Raw genomic sequence first — 24,722 nt, 5'->3', positions numbered from 1 at the left:
CGTCACGCGGCGTGGGCGGGGCCGCAGGGGGTTGTCCGCCCGCGGCACGCACAGCAGCCGCAGCCGCCTCGCGCCCGGTCGCACGGTCGCAGCTCGTGCCGTCTCCTCCTCCTCCTCCTTGTCCTCGCCGCCTCGGCCGCCCCAGCCTCGGGCTTCGTGGGTCGGTACCTTCCGGCACACGAGTTCCAGCCGTAGCCGCTCCCCTCTCTCCGTCCTTCCAAAGCCCTTCAGGCCACTCCGGTCTCCTCCTGACCCAGCCCCGCGAAGATGGTGGACCGCGAGCAACTGGTGCAGAAAGCCCGGCTGGCCGAGCAGGCGGAGCGCTACGACGACATGGCCGCGGCCATGAAGAACGTGAGTGTCTCCTCCCCTCCCCCCACGCTTCCCAGTCCCTCTCGGGGACGAGGTCCTTGGGCGGGGAAGGCCCCGGCGAGCCCGCCTGGCCGTCGGCGAGTGCAGGGGAGGGTGCCGCCCCGTGTCGGGGCTCCCCGAGCTTGGGGAAAGGGGCGTCCTGGTGGCGGCGGGGGGGACCCCCGGGTGGTGACGCGGCCGAGGCGCTGGCACTGGGCGGGGTCGCGCGGGGCTGGTTTGGGGAGCCGGGACTATGGGGCGGGGGTCGGGGGGCGTCTGGGGGTTCTCTCCTTCCTCCGGGGGTGCGGGGTGCCGTGCGCATCCTTTGTGCCCCATTTCCCCCTCTCCCCAGCCTGCCAGCCAGGCGTGGGGGCGGGGGACCGCATGGATGCGGTTCCTCTTTTTTTTTTTCCCTGGTGTCTGGGCGGCGCCTTTTCCATTTACTCGGCAGGTCTCCCCCGTTTTCCAAGCACCCTCACCCCCCATCCTCGAGCTGCTTCCAGGTTGCCTTCTCCCCACCAGCACACACACACACACCCTGCCCGGCCAGAACCTTTAGAATCTCCCGGGGTGGGGTGCGGGTGTGGGATGGCTCGTGGTGCAAAATCGAAACCTCGCGGCTCACGTTTTTTCTTAACAAAAGGCTGTTCTTTCTCCATCCTCCCCCGATCTCGTCTGCTGGTTTTTAAGGAAAGGGGAGCTGCGGGTGGGGATTTGGGTGGTGAGGGGGAGACACTTTCGTCTGCTTGCGTTTCCATTGATTGTTCTCAATCTGTCATCTCTCATTCCTCTCCCCACCTCCCCCCCCACACACAAAAAAATGTTCTTGGCAGTGAAAAGGGTAGGTATTGCCCTTAAAATAAAGGTGGTGGATTTAGCGGACTGGGGTCCCATTTGTGACGACTAGCAGTTTCTTTTTCCACCCTCAGGCTCGGTTCTTAAAATTTCTGTAAGTTGAGTGGGGAGGGAGAAATATATATGTATATACATACGCTCCGATCCGATATTGCAAACAAAGCGGTGGTGGGAGGCAGTATCCAGTCATTCCAGAAGATTCTGCATTTGTCATATTGCAGAGCGCCTAGCCTGCCTGGGTGGAGGCAGGGAGGGGTTGTTTTAAAGGGGAAAAGGTCTTTTTTTTTTTTTTTTTTAGCAAAGGTTTTTTTTTTTGTTTGTGTGTGTGAGCCACATTGGAGGTTAGGTTTTGGTGACTTTTAATGCCTCCTCGGGCAGTTGTCGCATTTTATCTGGGCTGCACCATTTTGTCCCGGGGTGGGGGCGGGGGCACCACCTTGCCCTCTAATGGGTTGGTGACCAGTTTGCTATCCCGGGAGGGGGATAAGACTTAATACGATTTAATGAAACGTGGGGGAAAAAAATGATTGAGGTCTTCTACCGTCTTTATGATTTCACTGCTTGTCTTATGTAACAAAGGCTTTACCATGCGTCTCTTCGGGTTGCTGCAGGGTGTACCTCACGGTTAAATCTTTAGAAGTAGACCTTGTGAGGATCCCAGTCATTCTTGGATACCTGGGCTGGTGCACCGAAGAAGACAAAGCTGGTGCGTTCATTCTGATTTACGCCGGCTACATGTGTATTAACTCAAAAAATTAAAAAAAAAAATTATGTTACTGAAGAAGAGAATTAGTTTTGAAATGTGGAAATGCTGCTCTGTTACTACATCACCATGGTTTTCATGTCGAATTTGCACTTGTCATCCATAAGCAATATTGGAAATACCTTCCGTTGGTGTTCTTTGGACTTCTAATTTTTTTCCCCCATATTTCTAGTTTTGCAGGAGAGTGAGTGACCTCGCACCTAGATCCATAGCAACCCAGTGATGTCACGCACAATGACACAGTGGCTGCAATGCACCTCAGGGCTGGGAGGAGTGTGCACTTGGCCGTGGGCCCAGGGAGTGCAGAAAGTGGCCGGGGAGCACTTGGCCTTCCAGCACCCAAGGGCTGGCCCAGAAAAGGCCAGGTTCCCTTTTTCGCTTGAACGTGCAAATCCCATGACCTCTGGGGAGACCTTCACCCTCGTCTCTTGTCGTGCTTCTACCATTTAGAAGATCATTTAGCATTTATTTTTTTAAAAATTATGACGTGGTCCCAGCACAGGGGTGGGATGGATGGGATGGAACTTAGATTTATTGCAAATAATCGACAGCTTTTAAGCAAAAACCTTAACCAATTAGTGCTTTCTGTTGGACTGTTTTCAGGAGCTATTAAGGAATTGGGGGCCCTTCACAGAGGGTTGGAGAAGTTTCTCTGCTCAGACCCCATGACAGAGCAGAGAGGAAAAAACCATTCCTTTAAAAAAAAAAAAATCAAGATTTTTGTTTTTGTCCCCAAAGCTGTCTTTGTTAACTGAGGAAATAGGTTCACCTCTGACCTTCATTTTCCTCATCTGTGAAATGGGTCAATACCCACTTGAAAAGGTTGCCAGGAGGGTTACATAATACATGAAGCAGCTGCCCCTTTCCTTCCCAAGTTTATCCAAAGTCATCCTGGAGAACTTGGGGAAGCATGAAGAAAAACCTCAGTTCTATACCACAACCCAAATGAGTCTCCTAATGCTGAAATTTTAATGAGAAAGGGAGTAGAATTTGAGTTTTGTGAAATTATCCCATGGGTTGAGTTGTATGCAGAATAGTTCAAAATGTTTGAGGAAAATAGAATGAAACGATGTGTGATGACAAAAATTTGACATTTGTGTCTAGATTTTTATTTTACAATGTCCATTTAAATTTGTGAAAGTATTTATTTATTGTGGTACCAAGATAGATAGCCTGGTCATGCCATTTTCCATGGTCTTGGTTTAAAACATTATTTTTTAAACATTTTGGGTGGACCATGTGATACGTACCGCTAGCGTCTGGGGTCCATGTGTTTGAGAGAAGCCCTTAGTGTAGTGAGAAGGCAAGAGGAAGGTGAGGTCTCCGAGGATGTGGGTGAGCCCCTGGGGTTTCCTCTGGGAGACACCGCGTCGGCAGCACCCCCACTCCCCAAGTCTCACATTGCATGGTTTCACTCACCCTCAACCAGTGATAAGTACTAGATGGAAAATTCCAGCAATACACTCTTTATCACTTTGAACGTTTATTGGAGTCTATCATAATTGCTGTTTTATTATTCATCTCTTCCTGTGCCTCATATTTAAACTTGATCAGGAGGGTGTAGAGAGGTCAGTGGTTGTGAGATTTCAGACCATCTGAGCTTCCAGCATCCACTGGGGTCTTGAGGTGTCCCTCTCCACCTTCCCCCTCACCCCTCGCGAGGAAGAGGGACCACCAGGCTTTGGCTTCACGTAGCTCCTCGGGAAGTCAGTCTTCTAAGTAGGGTGGGAGGGAGGGGTAGGAGCAGAGTTTCTGACCTAGTCATTGCCTTAGATTCCCAGACTAGACAGCAGTAACCTGGAGGGGTTTGTCCAGCGGAGCAAGAGGCTGGCCTGATTATTCTAGACCTTTCAAGTCTTCCTGGGAGAATCGGCTCTTTTGAAGAGTCCATTTTTCCGGCCAGCTTTGTCAGGATGCCGGATCAATAACCATTATCACTAATGCATGCGGGACCCCACCCGTCCTGGTGTGGTGGCATCTGGCGAAGCAGCCCTGATCGGAGGTCACATGGCTGGGAGGGAGAGGGGTACAGACGGCCTCCTGCTTTGTCTGCCTTGGGTCACTTGGACAGGCAATGGGGTCTTGATAGTTCATTTTAAAAAAAATCCCCTCTGCATCTTTTGAAATAAGTTGGTGCTGGGTGAGTGTACAGCCCTCTGGATTAATTGCATGTCCTGGGTATAGGTTGTCCTATCCAGCACGTGGGGGACCACTTGATTTATTTATTAAGCCACATGCTAAATTATTGAGAGGAATAGAGGAAATACCTTTGTTCTTGTTGGGAGAGAAGTCGCATCACATAAAATTTCTGCATGTCCGATGGAGCGATATTGAGGATGTCCACCCACTGTGCTCATGTGCCCAGCTCAAGAAAGGCGTGGGTCTGGCCTGGGAGGCATGAGGAGAGCAGTGCCACGACTGGAGCCGTGACAGCCCTGTCTCCCCCTTGTTTTCTAGCCGCTAAGCCTTTGCAGTGCCCATCTGAAGAAAGGCCTCCGCTCAGGCTAGATTTTGATTATATTTTCCATTTTCAAAAAAAAAAATAGAGCGTTCACCCAAACAATTTTCCTGAAATCTGAGCCGCCTGTTCACAGTGGGGCGTAGTCTGTCACCCTACCTATGTTTGCTCCTTTCGGCTGGCTTTCTTAAGAACTGTGTCCTTGCTGTGGGGGCAGGTCCCCCCTGCAGGAGCTGGCAGCAGCTGCCAGTGTGAACACACACAAGCCAGTGGAGGACGACCATGGCCTTGTGCCTTCTTAACCCCTTGTCCTTCAACCCCTGGAAGAAAAGAATTCTAAAGGAAAAAAAAAAGCATTTGTAGATAGTGGAAAGCACAGTCTTTGCCCTCTTTTCGTAGGTATTTTTGGTGTTTTTGATGTATAGAGAGATAGACGGCTCCCCTCTGCTGGTTCAGTCCCCTGAGTGTCTTAGCAGCCTAGGCCGGGTGAAGCAGCGTCCTGGAACCCAGTGTCCAAGCCTGCACCTGATGCCTTGCAGGGTGTGTCTTAGCAGGAAGCCCCATGAGGAGCAGAGTGGGACCTGAGCCCCGCAGCCCCCCACCTAGGCACTTTACCACGTGGTGCCATGTCTCAGCCTGGGTGTGTCAAACGGCAGCTGAACCACTGTAAGCTGCCCCTGCTGCCTTTTATTTTTGAAGATATACTTACTTAATCTTATTGGAAAAGCAGATAACAGAAGGACAGAGAAATATCTGCGTCCACTGGTTCACTCCCCAAATGGCCACCATGGCCAGAGCTGAGCCTATCAGAGGAGCCAGTAGCTCTTTGGTGTTGGAAAGTCAGACACAGAGAGGAAGATCTTCTCTCTGCTGATTCACTCCCCAAGTGGCTGCAATGGCCCGTACTGAGCCAGTTCGAAACCTGGAGCCTCGAGCCTCCTCTGAGTCTCCCACACGGGTGCAAAGTCCCAAGGTCTCTGCTGCTTTCCCATACTGCAAGCAGGGAGCTAGGTAGGAAGCAGGACGGTGGGATTAGAACCAATTCCCATGTGGAATCCCAGCACATGCAAGGCGAGGACTTTAGTCACTAGGCTATTGTGCCAGGCCCCACCGTAGCTTTTTCCTGGTCTCCCATACAGGTGCAGGGTCCCAAGGAATTTGGCCATCACCCATTGCTTTCCTAAGTCCGGAAGCTGGATGGGAGGTGGAGCTACCAGGAACCATTGCTTGCAGAGAGGATTAGCCAGTTGAGCCATAGTACCACCCCCATCCTTGTTTTTCTTTTCTTTTCTTTTCTTTTTTTTTTTTTTTAAGATTTTATTGGAAGGGCAGACTTTACAGAGAGATGGAGCGATGAATCTCTACGGGTTCACATCCCAAATGGCTCCATTGTCGGGAGCTGAGCTGATCTGGATGAAAACCTGTTGCTTGAAGGTAGAGAATTAGTCAATTGAGCCATTACACAAGGCCCCTCTTTTTCTCGTTTTAAGATTTGTTTGTTGGGGCCTAGTATGATAGCTCAGCGGCTAAAGTCTTTTCCTTGAACGTACCCTATGGACATCGGTTCTAATCCCGGCAGCCCCACTTCCATTCCAGCTCCCTGCTTGTGGCCTGGAAAGGTAGTAGAGGACGGCCCAAAGCCTTGGGACCCTGCACCCACATGGGAGACCCAGAAGAAACTCCAGGTTTTGAATCAGCTCAGCTCCAGCTGTTGCGGCCAGTTAGGGAGTGAACCAACAGGCAGAAAATCTTTTTGTCTCCTCTCTCTCTCTGTAAATCTTCTTTTCAATAAAAATAAATATATCTTTAAAAATTTTGTTTTGTTTGTTTGAAATGCAGAGTAGGGGGAGATCACTTCCCGCTGCTAATTAACTCCCTGAATGTAGAGGAGCATATTCCTGGTCTCCCACGTGGGTGCAAGGCCATGCAGTTGGGCCATCTTGCACTGTTTTTCCAGATATGCTAGCGGAAAGCTAGATGGATAGTGGAGCAGCTGCGACTCCCTGTGGTGCCCGTGTGCGGTGCTAGCCTTACAGGTAGCTCCCCAACCTGCTGTGGCACATCACAAGCCCTAAATAGGTATTTTGCATCTGCTGATTCACTCCTCCAAATGGCTGCAGTGTTTAGCACTGGGCCTGCCTGTCTGGAATTCTCTCTGGGGTCTCCCACATGGGAATAGGGGCCCATGCACCTGGGCCTTCCTCCTCTGCCTTCCCAGGCACATTAGTAGGGAGCTACCTGGACTCATAAGGTGCCTCTCAGAAATGCTGGCATTGCAGATGCCACAGCACCCTCCCCCATCCTGCCGCTGCCCTTTCTAATTATTTCACTGTGGGGGTAGTATACTTGTCTAGGTTAAAGAAGCTACCAAAAGCTGCTGCCCAAAGGCCTTTGTTCTCATGGTAAATTTTTTTTTTTTAGATTTATTTATTTTTATTGACAAGTCAGATATACAGAGAAGAGGAGAGACAGAGATAAAGATCTTGTGTCCCATGATTCACTCCCAAAGTGACTGCAGCGGCTGGTATTACACTGATCAGAAGCTGGGAGCCTGGCAGCGTGGCCTAGTGGCTAAAGTCCTCGCCTTGAACAAGAGCCTGGATCCCATATGGGTGCCAGTTCTAATCCCGGCAGCTCCACTTCCCATCCAGCTCCCTGCTTGTGGCCTGGGAAAGCAGTCGAGGACAGCCCAATGCTTTGGTGGGATCCTGCACCCGCATGGGAGACCTAGAGGAAGTTCCTGGTTACTTGCTTTGGATTAGTACACCCACCAGCCATTGTGCTCACTTGGGGAGTGAATCATCAGATGGAGAATCTTCCTCTCTATCCTCCTCTCTATATATCTGACTTTATAATAAAATAAATAAGTCTTTGAAAACAAAATGCCGGGAGCCAGGAGTTTTTCCTGGTCTCCCACGCAGGTGCATGGTCCCAAGGCTTTGGGCCATCCTCAACTGCTTTCCCAGGCCACAAGCAGGGAGCTGGATGGGAAGTGGAGCTGCCGAGATTAAAACTGGCACCCATATAGGATTTTGGCACGTTCTAGGAAAGGACTTAAACCGCAAGGCCACTGCGCCCTGCCCAAGAAAGTGTTAATTTTAACATAAACAAAGTCCATTTACTTAAAGAGTATAGATTTGTTTTATGTTTCTAAATTGACTTACTTACATGAACTCCTTAGATCTTTCATGCAGTCCCCCAATTACAACAACTGGAGTAGGTGAGGCCCAACAAGGAGTCTGGAGCTGCTTCTGGGGTCTCCCAGGTAGGTTCAGGGGCCCAAGTATAGGTCATCTCCTGCTGATTGGAAGTGACAGCAGCCAGAACTCAAACTGGCGCCCGTATGGGATACTGCTGTCTCAGGCCACAGGTTTACTGCAGCACTGGCCTTGGCTTGTAGAATTTTAATAAGGTATTAAGAAATTCTTGGGCCCGGCGCGATGGCACAGTGTTTAAGGTCCTCCCCTTGCACGCCCAGGATCCCATATAGGCGCCGGTTCTAATCCCGGCGGCCCCACTTCCCATCCAGCTTCCTGCCTGTGGCCCGGGAAAGCAGTCGAGGACCGCCCAAAGCTTTGGGACCCTGCACCCGCGTGGGAGACCCGGAAGAGGCTCCTGGCTTAAGATCCGCATAGCATTGGCCGTTGCGCTCACTTGGGGAGTGAATCATCGGACGGAAGATCTTCCTCTCTGTCTCTCCTCTCTGTATATCTGCCTTTCCAATAAAAATAGAATAAATCTCTAAAAAAAAAAAAAAAAGAAATTCCCAATGAATCATCGATCCTGCTATGCACGGCCTTAGTCTCTCAGCCTTTGGGGAGATCTAAGGGCAGACTTGGTGAGGAGGACCCCAGGCACATGACTTGTGTCGCTGGAGTTGGGTGTCTGAGCTGGGACCGAGATGGTAATGGCAGTGGCCAGCTGAACAACAGGTAGGAACAGGCGCCAAGGATGAGTCCCAGGGTGAGAGTGGCTGCAGTGGAGTAGAGGTACTTGGGAAGGTTTGATGAGATGCTGGGCTCCTTTTAAAGATTTCACTGATTTGGAAGATATGGAAGAAGACACAAAATGCCCTGTCCACTGGTTGACTTCCCAAATGCCTCCAGCTGTAGCCATCACCTGCTGCCTGCTAGGGAAGAAATTTGGCCTTGAGTGGAGAGGAATGGGGACTCGGGTTCAGGAACGGGTTCAGGCTGTGGTGCCAAAAGCCTGCACCCGGTTCTGTTGCTTCAGGGAAGCTCTTGAGTTTCAGGAACTTTGATGTAGCAGAGCTGCCTGGGGTGCTGCTGGCGTGTTAGGGCGGCAAAAATGAGCCTCAACATTTTTTGCGACATTGCTTCTGAACAGACATGCTCCTGGAACCTTCTGAGGTGAAGCAGCAAGTGATCTGTTGGTAGTGGGCAGGCAGTGGCAGGTGGGTATTTTCAGATGGTGCCCACTGTCTGTGGAAACCCTGCAGCTAGCTTTGAGAAACCAGGCAGGCGAGCGTTAGCAAAAAAGGGGAAGAACAGTAGACAGGGACACCTCAGGGCAAGGACACTTAGCGGGCCAGGGGTGGGCAAGTGTTTAGGGAGGGAATTTTCTAGAATATTTTGGAGTTAAGATGCTGTGCTTTTCAAAGGGGACCTGTTTTTGGAATGATGTTATTAATGGGACTGGCCGGAGAAGTCTGAAATGTAGGATTTAGGATGCTAGGAATGAACAGCAAACAGCATTGCAGAGACCCCAAATGAAGGCCCCCCCCCCCCCCCCGCATTGCTATCACCCCTTGCCTTTTCTGCTGCAAGCGGCCTCGGTGACCTCCCATCACTGTTTTGTGTCTCCAGGGGCTGACTAAGTCCTGTGGGTTCATTTCCCAGATTTTTTGTTGCTTTTATTTTGGCTGTTTCCAGCTTTACAGTTATAAACAAAACCATTGTATTACCAGGGCTGTTGCTTTAAGTGCGATATATATATTAAGACTTGGACCCAGGGCCCGGCGCGGTGGCGCAAGTGGTTAAGTCCTCGCCTAGCACGCCCGGGATCCCATGTGGGCGCCGGTTCTAATCCCGGCAGCCCCGCTTCCCTTCCAGCTCCCTGCCTGTGGCCTGGGAAAGCAGTCGAGGACGGCCCAAAGCTTTGGGACCCTGCACCCGCGTGGGAGACCCGGAAGAGGCTCCTGGCTTCGGATCGGCATAGTATCGGCCCGTTGCGCTCACTTGGGGAGTGAATCATCGGACGGAAGATCTTCCTCTCTGTCTCTCCTCTCTGTATATCCGCCTTTCCAATTAAAAAAAAAAAAAAAAAAAAAAGACTTGGACCCAGAAGTAGCCTTGCTGGACAAACATCTAAAAACTTAGAATGATCCTTAAGGTTCTTGGAACCATCCCCAATTTGTTGCGTGTTGTCTCTTGTTTTTGTTTGTTTTTTCTAAGGTCTGCTTTTTTGAGAGGCAGAACAAAAGGGATACAATGAGAGAGAAAGATTGATGAATCCATCTTCCATCCGCTGGTTCGCTCCCTAGATGGCCACAATAGGAAAGGCTGGGCCATGCTGATACTGGGGGCCAGCGGCTTCATCTGGTCCCTCCTGCATGGGTGGCAAGGGCTCAACTCCTTATGCCATCTTCTGCCTTATTGGGAAACTGGATCAGAAGCAAAGCAGCTAGGACTGGAACCATTGCAAGCAATGGCTTTACTCAGTGCTGACTTGACCCCTCCTAGAAGTTTTGAAATACTTGAGTATTGCAAATGTGTGCTTGAAAATTCAGAAGGTGCCCACTGCCTCAAGTGTGAAGCTGTGGAGAGGTCACACAGCTAGCTTGTGTAAGGCAGGACTGTCACTCTGCTTTTTTTTTTTTTAAACTAATGAAGAGTTTCAAACATTAAAAATGAGGAAGAATATAAATACTACAAAAGCCCTTACACATCCAGCTTCCCTGCCCCCCCCCCCATCATCTTGTATACTTTGTGTTAATTACATTTTGAAGAGATGGGTTGTGTTTTTTTTTGTTTCCATTAATTTGAAGGTCAGAGCTTTTCCATCTGCTGGTTTGTTCCCCCAGCTGTCCACAACAGTCGGGGTTGCGTCAGCCTAAACTCCAAAGGAGCTTGAAACTCCATCTGGGTCTCTGTGTGGGTGGCAGGGCTCTCAGCCCTTGAGCCATCATCTGTGTGTATTGGTAAAGAAGACAGGTTAGCGCCCGTGTGGTAGCCTAGTGGCTAAATGCTCACCTTGCATGCGCCCTGGGATTCATATAAGTGCCGGTTCGTGTCCCGGCAGCTCCACTTCCCATCCAGTTCCCTGCTTGTGGCCTGGGAAAGCAGTTGAGGATGGCCCAAAACCTTGGGACCCTGCACCTGTGTGTTGGAGACCTGGAGGAAGTTCCTGGCTCCTTGTTTTGGGTTGGCTTAGCTCCAGCTGTTGTGGTCACTTGGGGAGTGAACCAGCAGACTAAAGATCTTTGTCTTGTATTTTCTCTCTGTTTATCTGCCTTTCCCAATTTAAAAAAAAATTAAACATTTATTTATTTTCATTGCAAAGTCTGATATATATATCATAGAGAGAGAAGAGAAGAGACAGAGGAAGAGCTTCCATGTGCTGATTCATTCCCCAGGTGGCTGCAGCATCCAGAGCTGAGCTGATCTAAAGCCAGGAGCTTTTTCTGGGTCTTCCATGTGGGTGCAGGGTCCCAAAAACTTGGGCCATCCTCGACTGCTTTCCCAGGCCACAAGCAGGGAAGTGGGACAGGCAGGACATGAACTGGCACCCATGTGGGATCCTGCTACAGGCATGGCAAGGACTTTTAAGACACTCAGCTACCACACCAGTCCCGGAAAACAAGTGTTTAAGTCCATCAGAAAAGGAGGTGTAGTGGCTTAAGCTGCTGCGTAGCATCCTGGCTCGCCTGGGATCTCAAGACCTCCTCCCGCTTCCTGCCGACGTGCACCCTGGGAGGCAGCAGGTGATAGTGTGCACATGCTTGGGTCCTTGTCAGTCACGTAGGAGATGCAGATGGAGCTCCTGCAGCCTGTGATGGTGCAGACCTCCAGCAGAGGAGCTGTGTGCCTGCCCTCCCCAGCCATTATCTGTCCTTCTACTTTTCAGATAAATGAACAGCCTGAAAAAGCAGGGCAGGCCTTTGGCGCAGCAGCAGAGCTGCTGAGTGGTTTCTTGCATGCTGTGTCAAATTCCAGCCCTGTCCCGTCAGCGAGGTGGCAGGTGACAGCTCAAACAGTTGGGTCTGTGGCACCCCTGTGGGAGACTCTTCTGGCTTTGGCTTGCCCCAGCCCTGATGGGCATTGGGGGAATGAACCAGTGCCCGGGAAGGGCCCTGTCCTTCCTTTTATACAAATGGTAACTTGCTTTCTGAACATTTGTGGGAGGATGTGTTCTGTAGGAGCCGTGGAGCTCCCCTCCAAAGGCAGAGAAGTCAAAAGAGCACATTGTAGCCCCAGAGGGCATCAGGGGAGCTTTCCTCGGGAAAGGGGAACGGTGGCCGGAGGCAGAAATGTCCAACTGCAGGTTCCATACAGGATGCACCCATGGCTTGCTGTCACTCAGGCTTCCCTAGGGCTGTGTGTGTGTGTGTGTGTGTGTGTGTGTGTGTGATTAGCAGGAAGTCTGTGGATGTTAATGGGGACCGATTCCTCTGAGGCCTTCCGGAGTGTGGGTTTATTCCTTAAGCCAGGGAAGGTCATTTGGGCACGAGAGACACCAGGGGACACCACAGGAAGCAGGGCAATGGGGTCAGAGGGCACGAAGGCAGAGGGAGGGTAAAGGCGGCTATGGCCATCCAGGCTTAAGGGAGGCAGCTTAAAAGAAAAGGGTATCTGGTGGGGTGAGGAGGGCAGGGTGGGTAATGGGCTGTGATCCTGGCTGTGTGTGGGAAGATGCCCCAAGGCGCATCTGGCTTGGTTACGGGTTACTGTGTGGACAGCCTTGGAGAGGTGCTGGTGGTTCCTTGGTGAGTCAGTGAGCAGTGAACAAGGACTAGGCCTGCTGCTGAGCAGGCTGATCTGCCAGCTGGGGATACTCTGCAGAGCCATGCCTGGCGTGGTGGGAAGGCCCCTGCTTCTGCATGCTGCCAGGCAGGATTTATTGTCACAGAAGTGGTGTTCAGAATGAGCAAGAGGCAGTAAGTGGAGAGTGGTCTGAGGAATGCCAACAGGTATGTTTCCAGCACTGGGGAGCAGCCGGGAAAGCCTTTGTCTGCTATGCTGGCATCCTGTAGGGTGCCGCCAGTTTGGGTCCTGGCTGCTCTACTTGGAATCTGGTTCCCTCCTGATGCCCTGAGTAGAGTGGCAGAGGTGGCCCAGGTGCCTGTGTCCCTGCCGCCCATGCGGGAGGCCAGGATGGAGCTCTTGGCTTTCAGCCTATTTATGTCCCGGCAGCTCTCTAAGTGCATAAATGATGACCAAAGTGCGTGTATCACTGCCTAGTCTACCCTGACTGTAGCCATCAACTGTCTCACCTTGTCAGCCTTAATTTTTTTTTTTTTTTGCAAGATTTATGTATTTGTGTGAAAGGCAGAGTTAAGGAGAGAGAGCTTCCATCTGCTGGTTCATTACTGACGCTGAAATCGGCAACCATATGGGATGCTGACTGCTGTGATGACTCAGCGTGCCCAGATGTCCAGATTTCTTTGTAGAACCTTGATTGTGAAGGAAACAAGATGGGATTAAAGACGTGGTTCGTTATACCTGAATTTAGGCTCTGTGTGAAGAGCAGGAGTGGGAGGGGGTTGCAACCCTGTGGAGCCATGAAGGTGGCCCTGACATGAGGAAGGCTTGCAGGTGACACCAGGTCCCAGGTGTGTGCCCTGGGATGCAGGGAGGGCGGGCTTGAAGTGGCTGCTGTCAGGATGCTGTGATGCAGAAAAGAGTAGTTGTGGTAGGATTTCCTTGACTTTTTTACTCCAAGCCGGAGGTGTTGAATCTGTGGGGAAGTAAAAGTCTCCTCCGTTTTCAGGTTTGCTGTGGACAGCAGTGAACATGAGCTCTGGTCCTCCTGCTCTTGTCTGGAGGGGGTGCTGAGGACCACTGAGCCATCTGGGAGCCCTTCGGGGAGGACGGCCCATAGGAGCTGGCGCAGTGCACGGCTCCACAGAGCACTTCACTCTGTCGTGAAGCAGTGTGCGGGCTGGTGAGCTCATCAGACAGTGGGGCCAGCAGCCCACTGCCCGGTGCGTCTACAGGCCCCACATACTGGTAGAGAAGCAGTTTGTAGTAACTTTCGTTGACATTCAATTTGCTTACCACACAATTTTAAGCATATAATTTTTTTTTAGTGGCCCAGACTTGCATAACCGTCACCACAATACACTTTAGAACGTTTTTTTGAAACGATTTATTTTTATTGCCAAGTCAGATACGCAGAGACAGAAGATCTTCCGTCTGATGATTCACTCCCTAAGTGACCGCAACAGCCGGTGTTGCACCAATCCGAAGCCAGGAGCCAGGAACTTCCTCCAGGTCTCCCATGCGGGTGCACGGTCCCAAGGCTTTGGGCCGTCCTCGACTGCTTTCCCAGGCCACAGGCAGGGGGGAGCTGGATGGGAAGTGGAGCTGCCGAGATTTGAACTGGCGCCCATATGGGATCCTGGCATGTGTTCAAGGCAAGGACTTTAGCTGCTAGGCCACCAAGCTGGGCTCGTTTTAGAACAATTTTAAAAGATTTATTTTTATTATTTTTTCATTGGAAAGGCGGATATACAGAGAGGAGAGACAGAGAGGAAGATCTTCCGTCCGATGATTCACTCCCCAAGTGAGCGCAACGGGCCGATACTATGCCAATCCGAAGCCAGGAGCCTCTTCCGGGTCTCCCACGTGGGTGCAGGTTCCCAAAGCTTTGGGTCGTCCTCGACTGCTTTCCTGGGCCACAGGCAGGGAGCTGGAAGGGAAGCGGGGCTGCCGGGATTAGAACCGGCGCCCACATGGGATCCCGGGTGTGCAAGGCGAGGACCTTTAACCACTTGTGCCACCGCGCCGGGCCCTAGAACAATTTTAATGATGTGAAAGAACAAGCTTATTTTGCTGTGCAGCCACACCCTCCCCCTCCCTAGAAAATCAGCCACTTCCCTCCTTAGTCTAACTTTGTGTTTGCATAGATGCATCTCTTTTGGATATTTCTTATAACTCAAGTCATACGGTATGTGGTGGGCTTTGATATGGCAGAGTGGTCCCCAGGGCATCCAGGTGGTGTGTACTAGATGCCGAAGTGGACAGTCCAGGGTTGGGCTAGATACTGCACCGCCTACTCATCACTGCTGTGACTGCTGACACAAGTTGGTGACCGCATGTTAGGTCTAATGCTGCTGTGAACGTTTGTGCACAGGATTTTCAGTTTAGTTTATTCAAAAGGGAGAGGAAAAGTGGTTCTGCATATGCTGGTTTCTTCCCCCAAATGGTTTGCCACAGCTGAACCTGATGCCAGGCCCTCTGGGAGAGGATGCCAGTCTCCCAGGGGGCTGCTGAGCCTGCTGCACCCCAACTTCCTCCCCAGCGTGCGACCTCTTGCATACTCTGTTGTGCTGGGAGTGGAGGTGCTGCGTCCTGCGGTACGGTGATGTCACCTTCAGACGTGGGGCTGCGCTCCTTGGCCTGGGCAAGCTGCCAGGAAGGGCAAGCTGTCCAGCCAAGACAAACTGAGAAAACACTTGAATGGAAAGTGTGTGGAATTTAGACCCAGTAAGTTTAGATACTGCGAAGGAAGGATAAGCTGCCACCTGCTGGTTCACTCCCCACCTGTGGGACTGGGCCGTCCTGATGCTGGGAAGTCAGGAGCTCAAAGAGGGTCTCCCACATGGATGACAGTCCCCAACTGATCAGCAGTCACCACTGTCTCTGAGGAGCGGGCACAGGGATTGGAGTAGTGGAGCGAGAGTCGTGAACAGCCTGGTTGTCTTCTGCTGAAAATTTTCTTTGAAATTCATCTGCATCTTACTTTGCGAAAAGAGACAAAAACTTCATGTGCTGGTCCACTTCTCAAGTTCCCTCAGCAGCCAGGGGCTGGACCAGGCTAGAGCTGGAGCGGGAACTCTGTCGCATAGGTGGCACGGTCCCAAGTACTTGGGCCTCCCAGAGTGTGCCTGGGCAGGAAGCTGGGCCCGATGGCAGAGCCAGTCACTGGATTGCAGGCCAGAGGGACCCCATGGTAGAGTTTTTACAGAATTGTGTGTGGTGGGTGTTTTTTTTTTTTAAGACTTATTTATTTTCACATGAAAGACAAATACATAGAGAGAAAGATCTGTTCACTGGTTCACTCCCCAATAATTGCCACAATGGCCAGAGCTGAGTGGATCCAAAGCCATGGTGCCAACCCCAAAATATATATTTTTTAAAAAGGATTAATTCAAATATCATGTTGAATAAGTCAGCAGTTGTCTTTGATGTTTATGTTCTTGAGTTTTAAGGCTCTTGATCAGCAGAGACAGTTGGAGATGACCTGGTCCTCCCAGGACCTTGGGTGAACTGGTCAACTTTCAGAGAACCTGAAGGGGCAGGCCTTGGGCGGGGGAGCCGTCCTCTGGGTCCTCCCCGGGAGAATGGCTAACAGCCATGTAGGGCCCACTATAAGCAGTCTTTATTTGAAAGGGAGAGACTGAGAGAGTGGTCTTCCACTGCTGTTTCTACTCTGCAGACGGCCACAACCAGGGCTGGGCCAGGCTGGAGCCAAGGAGCAGGACTTGTGTTTGTGTTCCAAGTACGTAGACATCTTCCCGGCCCATTAGGAGGAGGTTGGATTAGAAATGGAGCTGGGCCCAGCACGGTAGCCTAGTGGGTAAAGTTCTCACCTTGCACACATTTGGATTCCATATGGGTGCCGGTTTGTATCCTGGCTGCTCTACCTCCCTTCCAGCTCTCTGCTTATGGCCTAGGAAAGCAGTAGAGGATGGCCCAAGGCCTGGGAGACCCGGAAGAGAGGCTCCTGACTTCACAGTGGCTCAGCTCTGGCCGTTGTTGCCACTTGGGGAGTGAATCAGTGGGCGTAAGGTCTTTCTGTCTCTCCTTCTCTGTATATCTGACTTTCCAATATAAATAAATCTTTAAACGAAGAAGAAATGGGCAACTAGGACTTGAACTTGTGCTCTTCCGAGGTACTAGCAAGCAGCAGCTTAACCCTCTGTGCCACAGTGCAGGTGCTAGCCCCCTCAGGCCACAGAGCTTTTAGAGCTGATGGCTCTTCCCTCTGACTTGGTTCTTCACTGGCAGGAAGTGCCTGGGCACCTTCCAAGTGCGCTCGAGTTACTGTACTAAAGGTGATGGTGGCCTTTTGCAATCCTCATGTTCCAATTTGTGGCAAGTGGATGCCCTGGGCACAAATGCCTTCTGCCGCCTGGGGACCAACCCAGCTCCCCGCAGGAGGAGCCCTGGCCTAGCGGTGTCATGTTGCAGTGAGGTCACTAGAACCTCAAATAGTTCTTGGTTCTTGAAACAGGGACAGCATGATTGAAGGGAAAGGCCAGAACTTGATCCTCGTGGCCTTCAGCTGCAAGGCGGCCTTGGCATCTGTGCAGTTGCTGAGCAGAGCCGGAGTCTCGTCCTGTACCTGCCTTGGGGGCCCTGAGGAGCTGGGCTGGGGAGCTTCTCCCCGGCCATGTGCTAGTGGTGCCTCGTGCTGGAGTCAGGCAGGGGGCAGTCTCTCACCCCAGAGGGCCCTGCGTGCTGGAGAGGAGGCAGGGACAAGAGACCCTTGGTGCAGTCCCTGAGGGCGAGAAGCCTGTGAGTGGGCATGGGGTGGACTCCTGCAGGGTAGGAGTGCACGGAGATGACCAGGGTGTGCTCGGGCAGTGGCACACAGGTCATTCTCACTTGGCACCAGGGGTGGGTTAGGGCTGCACGCAGGGCCCTCTGGGGTGAGAGACTGCCCCCTGCCTGACTCTAGAAGGGCACACACCCTTGGGAGCACCTCTCCTGGACCTCCTCCTGCTCAGACCACATGGGGCACGCCAGCCAGCCAAGGCAGGAAGGGGAGGAGCGGTCCCAGGAAAGCGTGCTGGTGGGGGTTGTTGAGAGAGAGACTAGTGTATGCTGGAGGCTGTGCATTGCAAGCATTAGTAAGCCAGGTGTAGGCAAAGAATGAATTGCAAAAACTGGTTATTTGAGTTTTTTTCTCATCATCTCTAAGCAGCTAGATTATGCTTGACGTAGTGACTGCAACCTGTTTCTCCAAGCTTGCCCCCAGCCCCTTTATAAAAGTGGAATGTAGTTGTAACTAATGCAGCTTGTGGAGAGATGTGGATATCCCAGACACCCCCAGAATAGATCAGGATATCCTTCCGATTATGTTTCCAGTTCTGCACCTGTGCAAAGGCCCACCATCATCATGTCCTTGGGGATATGGGGTCAGTGGGGCTTTTTATTTAAAGGCAGAAGTCCACAGAGAAGGAGAGACAGAATAGTCCATCTGCTGGTTCTCTGCACAAATGACCACAAGGTCTAGAACTGGGCTGATACAAAGCCAGGAGCCAGGTTCTTCTAGGTCTCTTATGTGGGCACAGGAGCCCAGAAACTAAAGCCAGCACCCATATGGGATGCCAGCACGGTAGGCAGAGGCTTAGCCTATTATGCCATAGTGCTGGCCTCAAATAATTTTTTAACTCATTTCTTTTTTAAAATATTTATTTTATTAGGAAGATTTACAGAGAGACAGAAAGGAAGATCCTCCATCCACTGGTTTATTCCCCAACTAGCCACAACAGCCAGAGCTGAGTCAATCTGGAGCCAGGAGCAGCTTCTTCTGAGTCCTCCCATGCAGGTGCAGGGTCCCAAGGCTTTGGGCCAAATAGTGCTGCTTTCCCAGGCCACAGGCAGGGAGCTGGAAGGGAAATGGAGTGGCTGGGATATGAACTGGTGCCCATATGGAATCCTGGCGCATGCAAGGCAAGGACTTCAGCCACAAGGCCCTAAGATAATTTAAGCTTGTTTTGTTTTGTTTTTTTAAATTAGAAAGACAGATCAGATTTATGGAGAGAATACAAAGACCTTTCATGTACTGGTTCACTCTCCAAATGGCCACAGTGGCTGGAGCTGAACCGATCTGAAATGTGGAGCTGCTTCTTGGGGTCTCTCTCTGGGTGCGCATGCCCTTGGGCCATTCTCCTTTGCTTTTCAAAACCACAAGCAGGGAGCTGAAAGAGAAGTAGAGCAGCTGGGACTCAAACCAGTGCCCATATGGGATGTAGTCACCTGCAGGGTGAGATTTTAGTCTTTGAGCCATTACACTAGGCCCTGAAATAAATCTTTAAATATATATATTTAAATATAAAACTTATATTTAAATTTATTTAGATTTATTTATTTAAATTTATTTAGATTTATATATTTATATTTAGATTTATTTAAAAATAAATCTTTAAATATATATAAATATATGTATTTATAAGATTTATATTTATATATATATTTAAAGATTTATTTCAGGGCCTAGTGTAATGGCTCAAAGACTAAAAAATATATATATATATATTTAATAAACCATATATATCTATATATATGGTTTATTTTTCTAAAAAAAAATTATGATATCCTTGCATAGACTCCCTCCTGCCCCATAATACACATTTCCATGATTCTTTTGAAGATCCTGGTGTGTTGCAGTTGATCCACATCAGGAACAGTGAGGAATCGGGGAGGTAGTCCCTGGAACAGGGTGACATCATAGAGGCCGGCCCGCCTGGGACCTTGACTGTGATGAGTGGCAGGAGTGTTCGCCAGGCGGGGCAGAGGATCAGCTGCACGCACGCAGTGTGCTGCTAGAGGACTGATGGCGAGGCTGGGGCAGGAGGGTAGGTTATATGGCTTGCTGGGACTCAGCTGTTGAGTTAGTAAATGAGGCTTAGGCACCACGGGAACTGCAGTGAACCAGAGGGGCGGCGCTGAGTGACCTGGGACAGGCAGGAGCAATAGTGCTGTCCTTTGTGTAAGTGACTGCATGTGGTGGTTGGGCACCTGAAATGTGATGTTGAGGGCTTCATTTATTGTTGGCATTTTGATGAGACGTGCCTGTATTGGAAGTCATCCTCATTCTTGCCAGCCCCTCACTCAGCTCAAAGTGTTTCTCCCTTTTGTGTTCCTAATTGTGTTTTTGCACATGCTCCTATGAGCACCTGATACCTGAGCTGCTAAGATATTGCACTGGGCAGTCCCAGCTCCAGCCCCAGATAGGATCACCTTTCAGAGGCTGTTATGCCCACCGTAGTCTTCACATACAAGCAGAAAAGCCCATGTGAGCATCAGCAGTCAAGTTGAAATTGGTTCAGTGTGTGTTCACCAAGACTGGATGCAACTGTGCAACCTTAGGAGGGAGCCAGCATTCTGTTTCCACAAAAAATTGCCAAGGAATGGAATGTCAGCCATGTATACTTAGAAAATCTGTAGGTATGGTGTGTTTAATGTCATGAGAAATTTGACCCTGTGCACTTCAAATGGGCTTGTTACCTGAGAGCTCAGCTCAACAGCTCGCTAGAACAGCCTGCGGCGGAGACACAAAATCCTTCTCTGGGAGGAAGCTGGGGGGTCCAGGGTCCCCTGGTTGCATGCTTCCCCTTTCGTGCTGCTCATCCACCTGCAGCCCTCCGGCCCCCAGGTTCTCCTGTGCATGTTGGATTGTGAGCAGTGAGGCTGTTAGAGCTGAGGGCATCTCTCCCTAACCACGCTCTCTCCTTGCCCCCCTGCCAGGTCACAGAGCTCAACGAGCCGTTGTCCAATGAAGAACGCAACCTGCTTTCTGTGGCCTACAAGAATGTCGTTGGGGCGCGCCGGTCCTCCTGGCGAGTCATCAGCAGCATTGAGCAGAAGACGTCCGCCGATGGCAATGAGAAGAAGATCGAGATGGTGCGTGCGTACCGTGAGAAGATCGAGAAGGAGCTGGAAGCTGTGTGCCAGGACGTACTGAGCCTGCTCGATAACTACCTGATCAAGAACTGCAGCGAGACCCAGTACGAGAGCAAGGTGTTCTACCTGAAGATGAAAGGGGACTATTACCGCTACCTGGCCGAGGTGGCCACTGGCGAGAAGCGGGCCACCGTGGTGGAGTCCTCGGAGAAGGCCTACAGCGAGGCGCATGAGATCAGCAAGGAGCACATGCAGCCCACGCACCCCATCCGCCTGGGCCTGGCCCTCAACTACTCCGTGTTCTACTACGAGATCCAGAATGCACCCGAGCAGGCGTGCCACCTGGCCAAGACGGCCTTCGACGACGCCATCGCCGAGCTGGACACCCTCAACGAGGACTCCTACAAGGACTCAACCCTCATCATGCAGCTGCTGCGCGACAACCTCACGCTCTGGACGAGCGACCAGCAAGATGACGACGGCGGCGAGGGCAACAATTAAGGCCCCAGGTGGACTCGCAGCGCACGCGGATGCTACTACTGCAGTCTTTATTTTTTTCCCATGAGTTGGGGGTCGGGTGGGGGAGGGAGAGGGAGGGCTAACCTTCCCAGGGAGAAACCCACGACCTGTCCTGTCTTGGATCGCCTCTTTGACATTTTTGCCAAATTACCACTAGTGGAAAGTCAGGCTAGCCGTGCTGGTGTGGGAGGAGCAGCCTCCCACGGGCCCACGGACTGCTCTGTAGATGGATGTGAGTGGAGCTGTCTCTAAGTTAACTTATTTGCTAGGAAGAAGGGTTTAAGACGAAAAGCAAGCCTCAGTGGAGTGGCCCTCACTCAGTAAGTTCTGTGGTTCCAGTAAGGACTTCTCTGTACATACGCTCTTGTCTTAAGTTTCTGGTACTTTCCATCTCATCTCTTTGAGCTGTGTGTGTTTTCAGGGTGTGCTCTACCTACCAGACAGGGAGACGGCCTGAACCCCAAACGCACAGACCCTGAGGAACGTGAGGTGCGTGCCTCCTGACGGTTTAGGCCTCGTTGGTTTTCGGCAGTCTTGGATGAGTTGACAGTATTAACACTAAATCGCAGTTTACAGTATTTCTACATTACAGCCATACGTAACATCAAGCCATCAACTGTGTGTTTTTCTTTGCTAGTTATTTTGGCTTCACATCCTTGTCCTGCCTTCTCCGGGTCGGTTTTGCTGTTTTCTCTGTCTCCCCAAGACTGGCCTGAGGAGAACCAAAGCTACATCAGGCTTGGCAGCAGGTGCTCAGCAGGTGGCTGTGGGAAATTTTTTTGGGGGGGGAGGGGTCCTTCTTTCCTCTTAAGGTAAATCCACCACGCACACAAAAAAATTATTGATCATTTTAATAGAAACATAAAACACCACAAAAATTGAGAAAATTCAGGTCTGTATGTCATTTCTCGTGTTGATTTTTTTTTTTTTCCCGGAGAAGGTCCTGCTTTTGAAGCAGCCACCAACCCACCTCATCCCTCTTCCTCCCTGCTGACGCCATAGGCTCCCTCCGTCTTCCCCACCTGTCCCTGGTGCCTCAGGGCCCACAGCCGGGCCCAGAAAGCTCCGGAGTGAGTTGGTGGGGTGGGGTGTGAAAATTCAGGTGCTAGGAGAACCTGACAGGAGGGGCTCGCTCTGTTCATCTCTGCCTCGTTCGTGTCCGTTCCTCCTACCTGAAAAGCAGGAAGGGAAACCAAGTCATTGCCAGGTGACACAGGCAGGGCTTCGTGATGATCTTTGGGTTTTTTGGTTTGTTTGTTTTTAATTATTATTTTTTGGAAAATAGGATTAAAAGATGAGTTAATTTTGGAGCAAGAGATCTTGAAGACCATGCCTACTGCCTTCTGAAAAAAATTGTGGAAAAATGCATGTTATCTTTTAGTTCCATTTTTTTTCCTTCCCCCCCGGCAAATGTCGACTCGAGTTTTCAGCGGTTTATCACGAAGCATGGCAGTCAGGGGTTCACTTTCTCTCTTGTGCAGTTGCACACATCTTGGAATTGAAGGAAATGGCATTACTCTTTCCAGAACCCTGTTGAGTTAGCTTTAGGCGTGTGTCTGTCTGTACAAACGTGACCTGTTGCATGTGTGTTCAGGTGTGTGTGCGTGTGTTGTGTGTTTGGAAGTCAGTACCCGTGTGAACTCCCGAGCTAGGTAGCGACTCCAGGACTTCCTCTGCTGTGTCAGGCTAGCTCAGATGTGAGCAGCGACGGGGGAAGAGGCTGGCAGGTGGAGCTCACCCGTAGGAGCGTGTTGGCGAGGATACAGGGCACGGAAGAGGAGCGGGCACGCATGTCGTTGGAGCTGTGGGGTCACGTGGGTGGCCCCTGCTCAGCTGGAGTGGAGGGCCCGGGGCTCTGCCCGATCCATCTTCGTGTCCACTGAGCAGTGTCCTTCCTGTAGCATTTAAAAGTGATTTACTGGAATTACAAAACCTACCCTGTTTTTCCTTTCCATTTCAGCTTTGGCTCTGGCTGCTTTTTTAGATTTGCGCGAGAGAAAAACCCTATCCGAGGGCTGGAAAATAAAGGGGATGGGAGACTTGGCATTTAAGCAGCTCAAAAGGTTTCTTTCCTTTTCTTTATTTTTAAAGAAACGCACTTGCCTATGATACCGTCTCTGGTGAAATGAACACTCCTCCATTACTCTCTTGATACGATATTGTGCATGCTAGTGTTGTATTTCTATACAGTAGCTTGAAATTTATTAACTTATACTGTAGGTGTTACGTATTCCTATGACAAAAAAAATTAAGTCTTCAAAAAATTTTTTCTAAGGTTTTTTTTTTATTTAATTTTTTTCCTTTTGGGGGTAAAGTTTGCTCTATCAAATAGTGATCGTAAGCAATTGATCTGTTTTGGTTGTTGCTATAGTGACATGCAGTTCTATATTTTGTTTTCTTTTTCTTTTTTTTTTTTTTTTAAGGGGGGGAGCAAAAGAAACACCAGTGTTAGCTTAATCTCGATGTCTGGTGTTTGTCATGGTGACATTATAGCTATTGCCGTGTCGGGGGCCGCCGCGCGCGCCCCCCGAGTGCGCCTGTGCTTCTTGTCCTGGTCCGCGGTGAACTCTCTTCAAGGTCTAATCAGTGATTTTTTTTCTCCAGCTCCGTGTTTCTCTAAGGAATTCTTTCCCACACGGACCATTCTTAGCAGTTTTCCTCAGTGATGGAATATCATGAATGTGAGTCATTATGTAGCTGTCGTACATTGAGCAAATAAACTTACAGATCTGACGCCCTGTGACGTGCGAGTTTTTCTTTCCATAAGTGGTGCTGTGCCTTTACTCTGGAAGGTTCCGTGGGACCCAAGCGTGCTTTCTCTCTCTTTCTCTCTTCCTCTCCCTGCCCCACCCCTGCCTCCCACGGTGCAGCCAGGGAATGAGGTTGGTGGGGCCACACTGCGTGTGCACGTGGGGAGCTGGGCCGGCGTCGGTGACATTCATGACAAGGGCTGTTTCAGGAGAGCAGACGGACTTTGGCTAAGCTGGAGTCATGGCCCTTCTTGATCTTAAGTTATTATTTTTTTTAATATTAATTGAAAAGGCAGAGTGAAGGATACAGACAGACCTGCTATTCCACAGGTGGCTGCACTGGCTGCGGCTGGAGATGGGGCCGTCTCAATGGGGGGGGTGGCCGTCCTAGGCACCCTGGCAGGGAGCTGGGTTAAAAGCTGAGGTGGTGGGCGGCTATGCTGGCACTCCATGTGTCCCAGCTGTTCCAATTCCGATCCAGCTCCCTGCTAATGCGCCTGCAGAAAACTCCCTAATCCCCCACCCCCCACACACGGGAGACCTGGGTGAAGCTCCTGGCCACTTAGGGAGAATGAGGTAAGACCCAGGACACACTGGTGTGCTGCCCCCTAACCACTGAGTCACCAAGCCTGGGTAGGGATTGTAGGTTTCCTAGTCCAGTGTGTGGTCAGTGAGTTGGCCGGTCTGGTGGCCTGTGTAACCTCTTAGGACAAGATGATGCTTTGCACTGAAAAAGTACTTGTAAGTAAACTGTTGGCTCCTTTTCCTTGGCCAGCAACCTGCCAGTGCCAAAGGTTGCTAGGTCACAGTTTTCCCAGTGTGGGATTCACAAGAAGGTGGCTTTCTGGGTAGGAGCGATGCCAGACTGAGCGCCACCCTGCCCTGTGGGAGCCTGTGCCCGCCCCAGCAGCCCGGGCAAGGCAGTGACACACAGTGGGGAGAGAGACACCTCCTAACCCAGCTGAGAACTTTGGAAATCTCATTTCAGGAATGGTGACACCTTGTGGACAGATGGCTGCAGGCACTTGTGTGAGCTGGTGCACCCCTCAAGACATCCTGTGGCAGCCGTAGGGTGTGGCACCAGAGTGAGTCCTCCCCCAACCCCCGTCACCGGGTCGTGGGCCCTAGCGGGCCACAGCTGTGCAGCCTACAGCAGCTTCGGCTCTTAGCATGCACATTCCTGACGGTGGAGGAATGGCCAACACCTCGTG

The 24,722-nt window shown here is 50.9% G+C and overlaps 1 protein-coding gene across 1 annotated transcript; it reads left to right on the top strand.

The window, feature by feature from the left end:
* LOC121151450 (14-3-3 protein gamma) lies at positions 1–23,494 on the top strand. Its single transcript, XM_040972832.1, has 2 exons — positions 1–354; positions 20,087–23,494. The coding sequence occupies exons 1-2, from the start codon at positions 268–270 to the stop codon at positions 20,741–20,743; spliced, it is 744 nt and encodes a 247-aa protein (XP_040828766.1). The 5' UTR covers positions 1–267; the 3' UTR covers positions 20,744–23,494.
* Positions 23,495–24,722: the final 1,228 nt, after the last annotated feature.

Source organism: Ochotona curzoniae, unplaced genomic scaffold (genome assembly GCF_017591425.1).
Source record: "Ochotona curzoniae isolate NIBS_2020 unplaced genomic scaffold, NIBS_Ocur_1.0 contig_2321, whole genome shotgun sequence".
In the NCBI taxonomy this organism is placed as follows: domain Eukaryota; kingdom Metazoa; phylum Chordata; class Mammalia; order Lagomorpha; family Ochotonidae; genus Ochotona; species Ochotona curzoniae.
Note: the sequence above shows the minus strand (reverse complement) of the source record. Positions and strands in the feature narration are given on the sequence as shown.

Coding starts and splice junctions, on each gene's coding strand:
- LOC121151450 (XM_040972832.1), top strand. CDS start 268: ATGGTGGACCGCGAGCAACTGGTGCAGAAAGCCCGGCTGGCCGAGCAG. Junction 355..20,086: donor TGGCCGCGGCCATGAAGAAC/GTGAGTGTCTCC, acceptor CCCCCCTGCCAG/GTCACAGAGCTCAACGAGCC.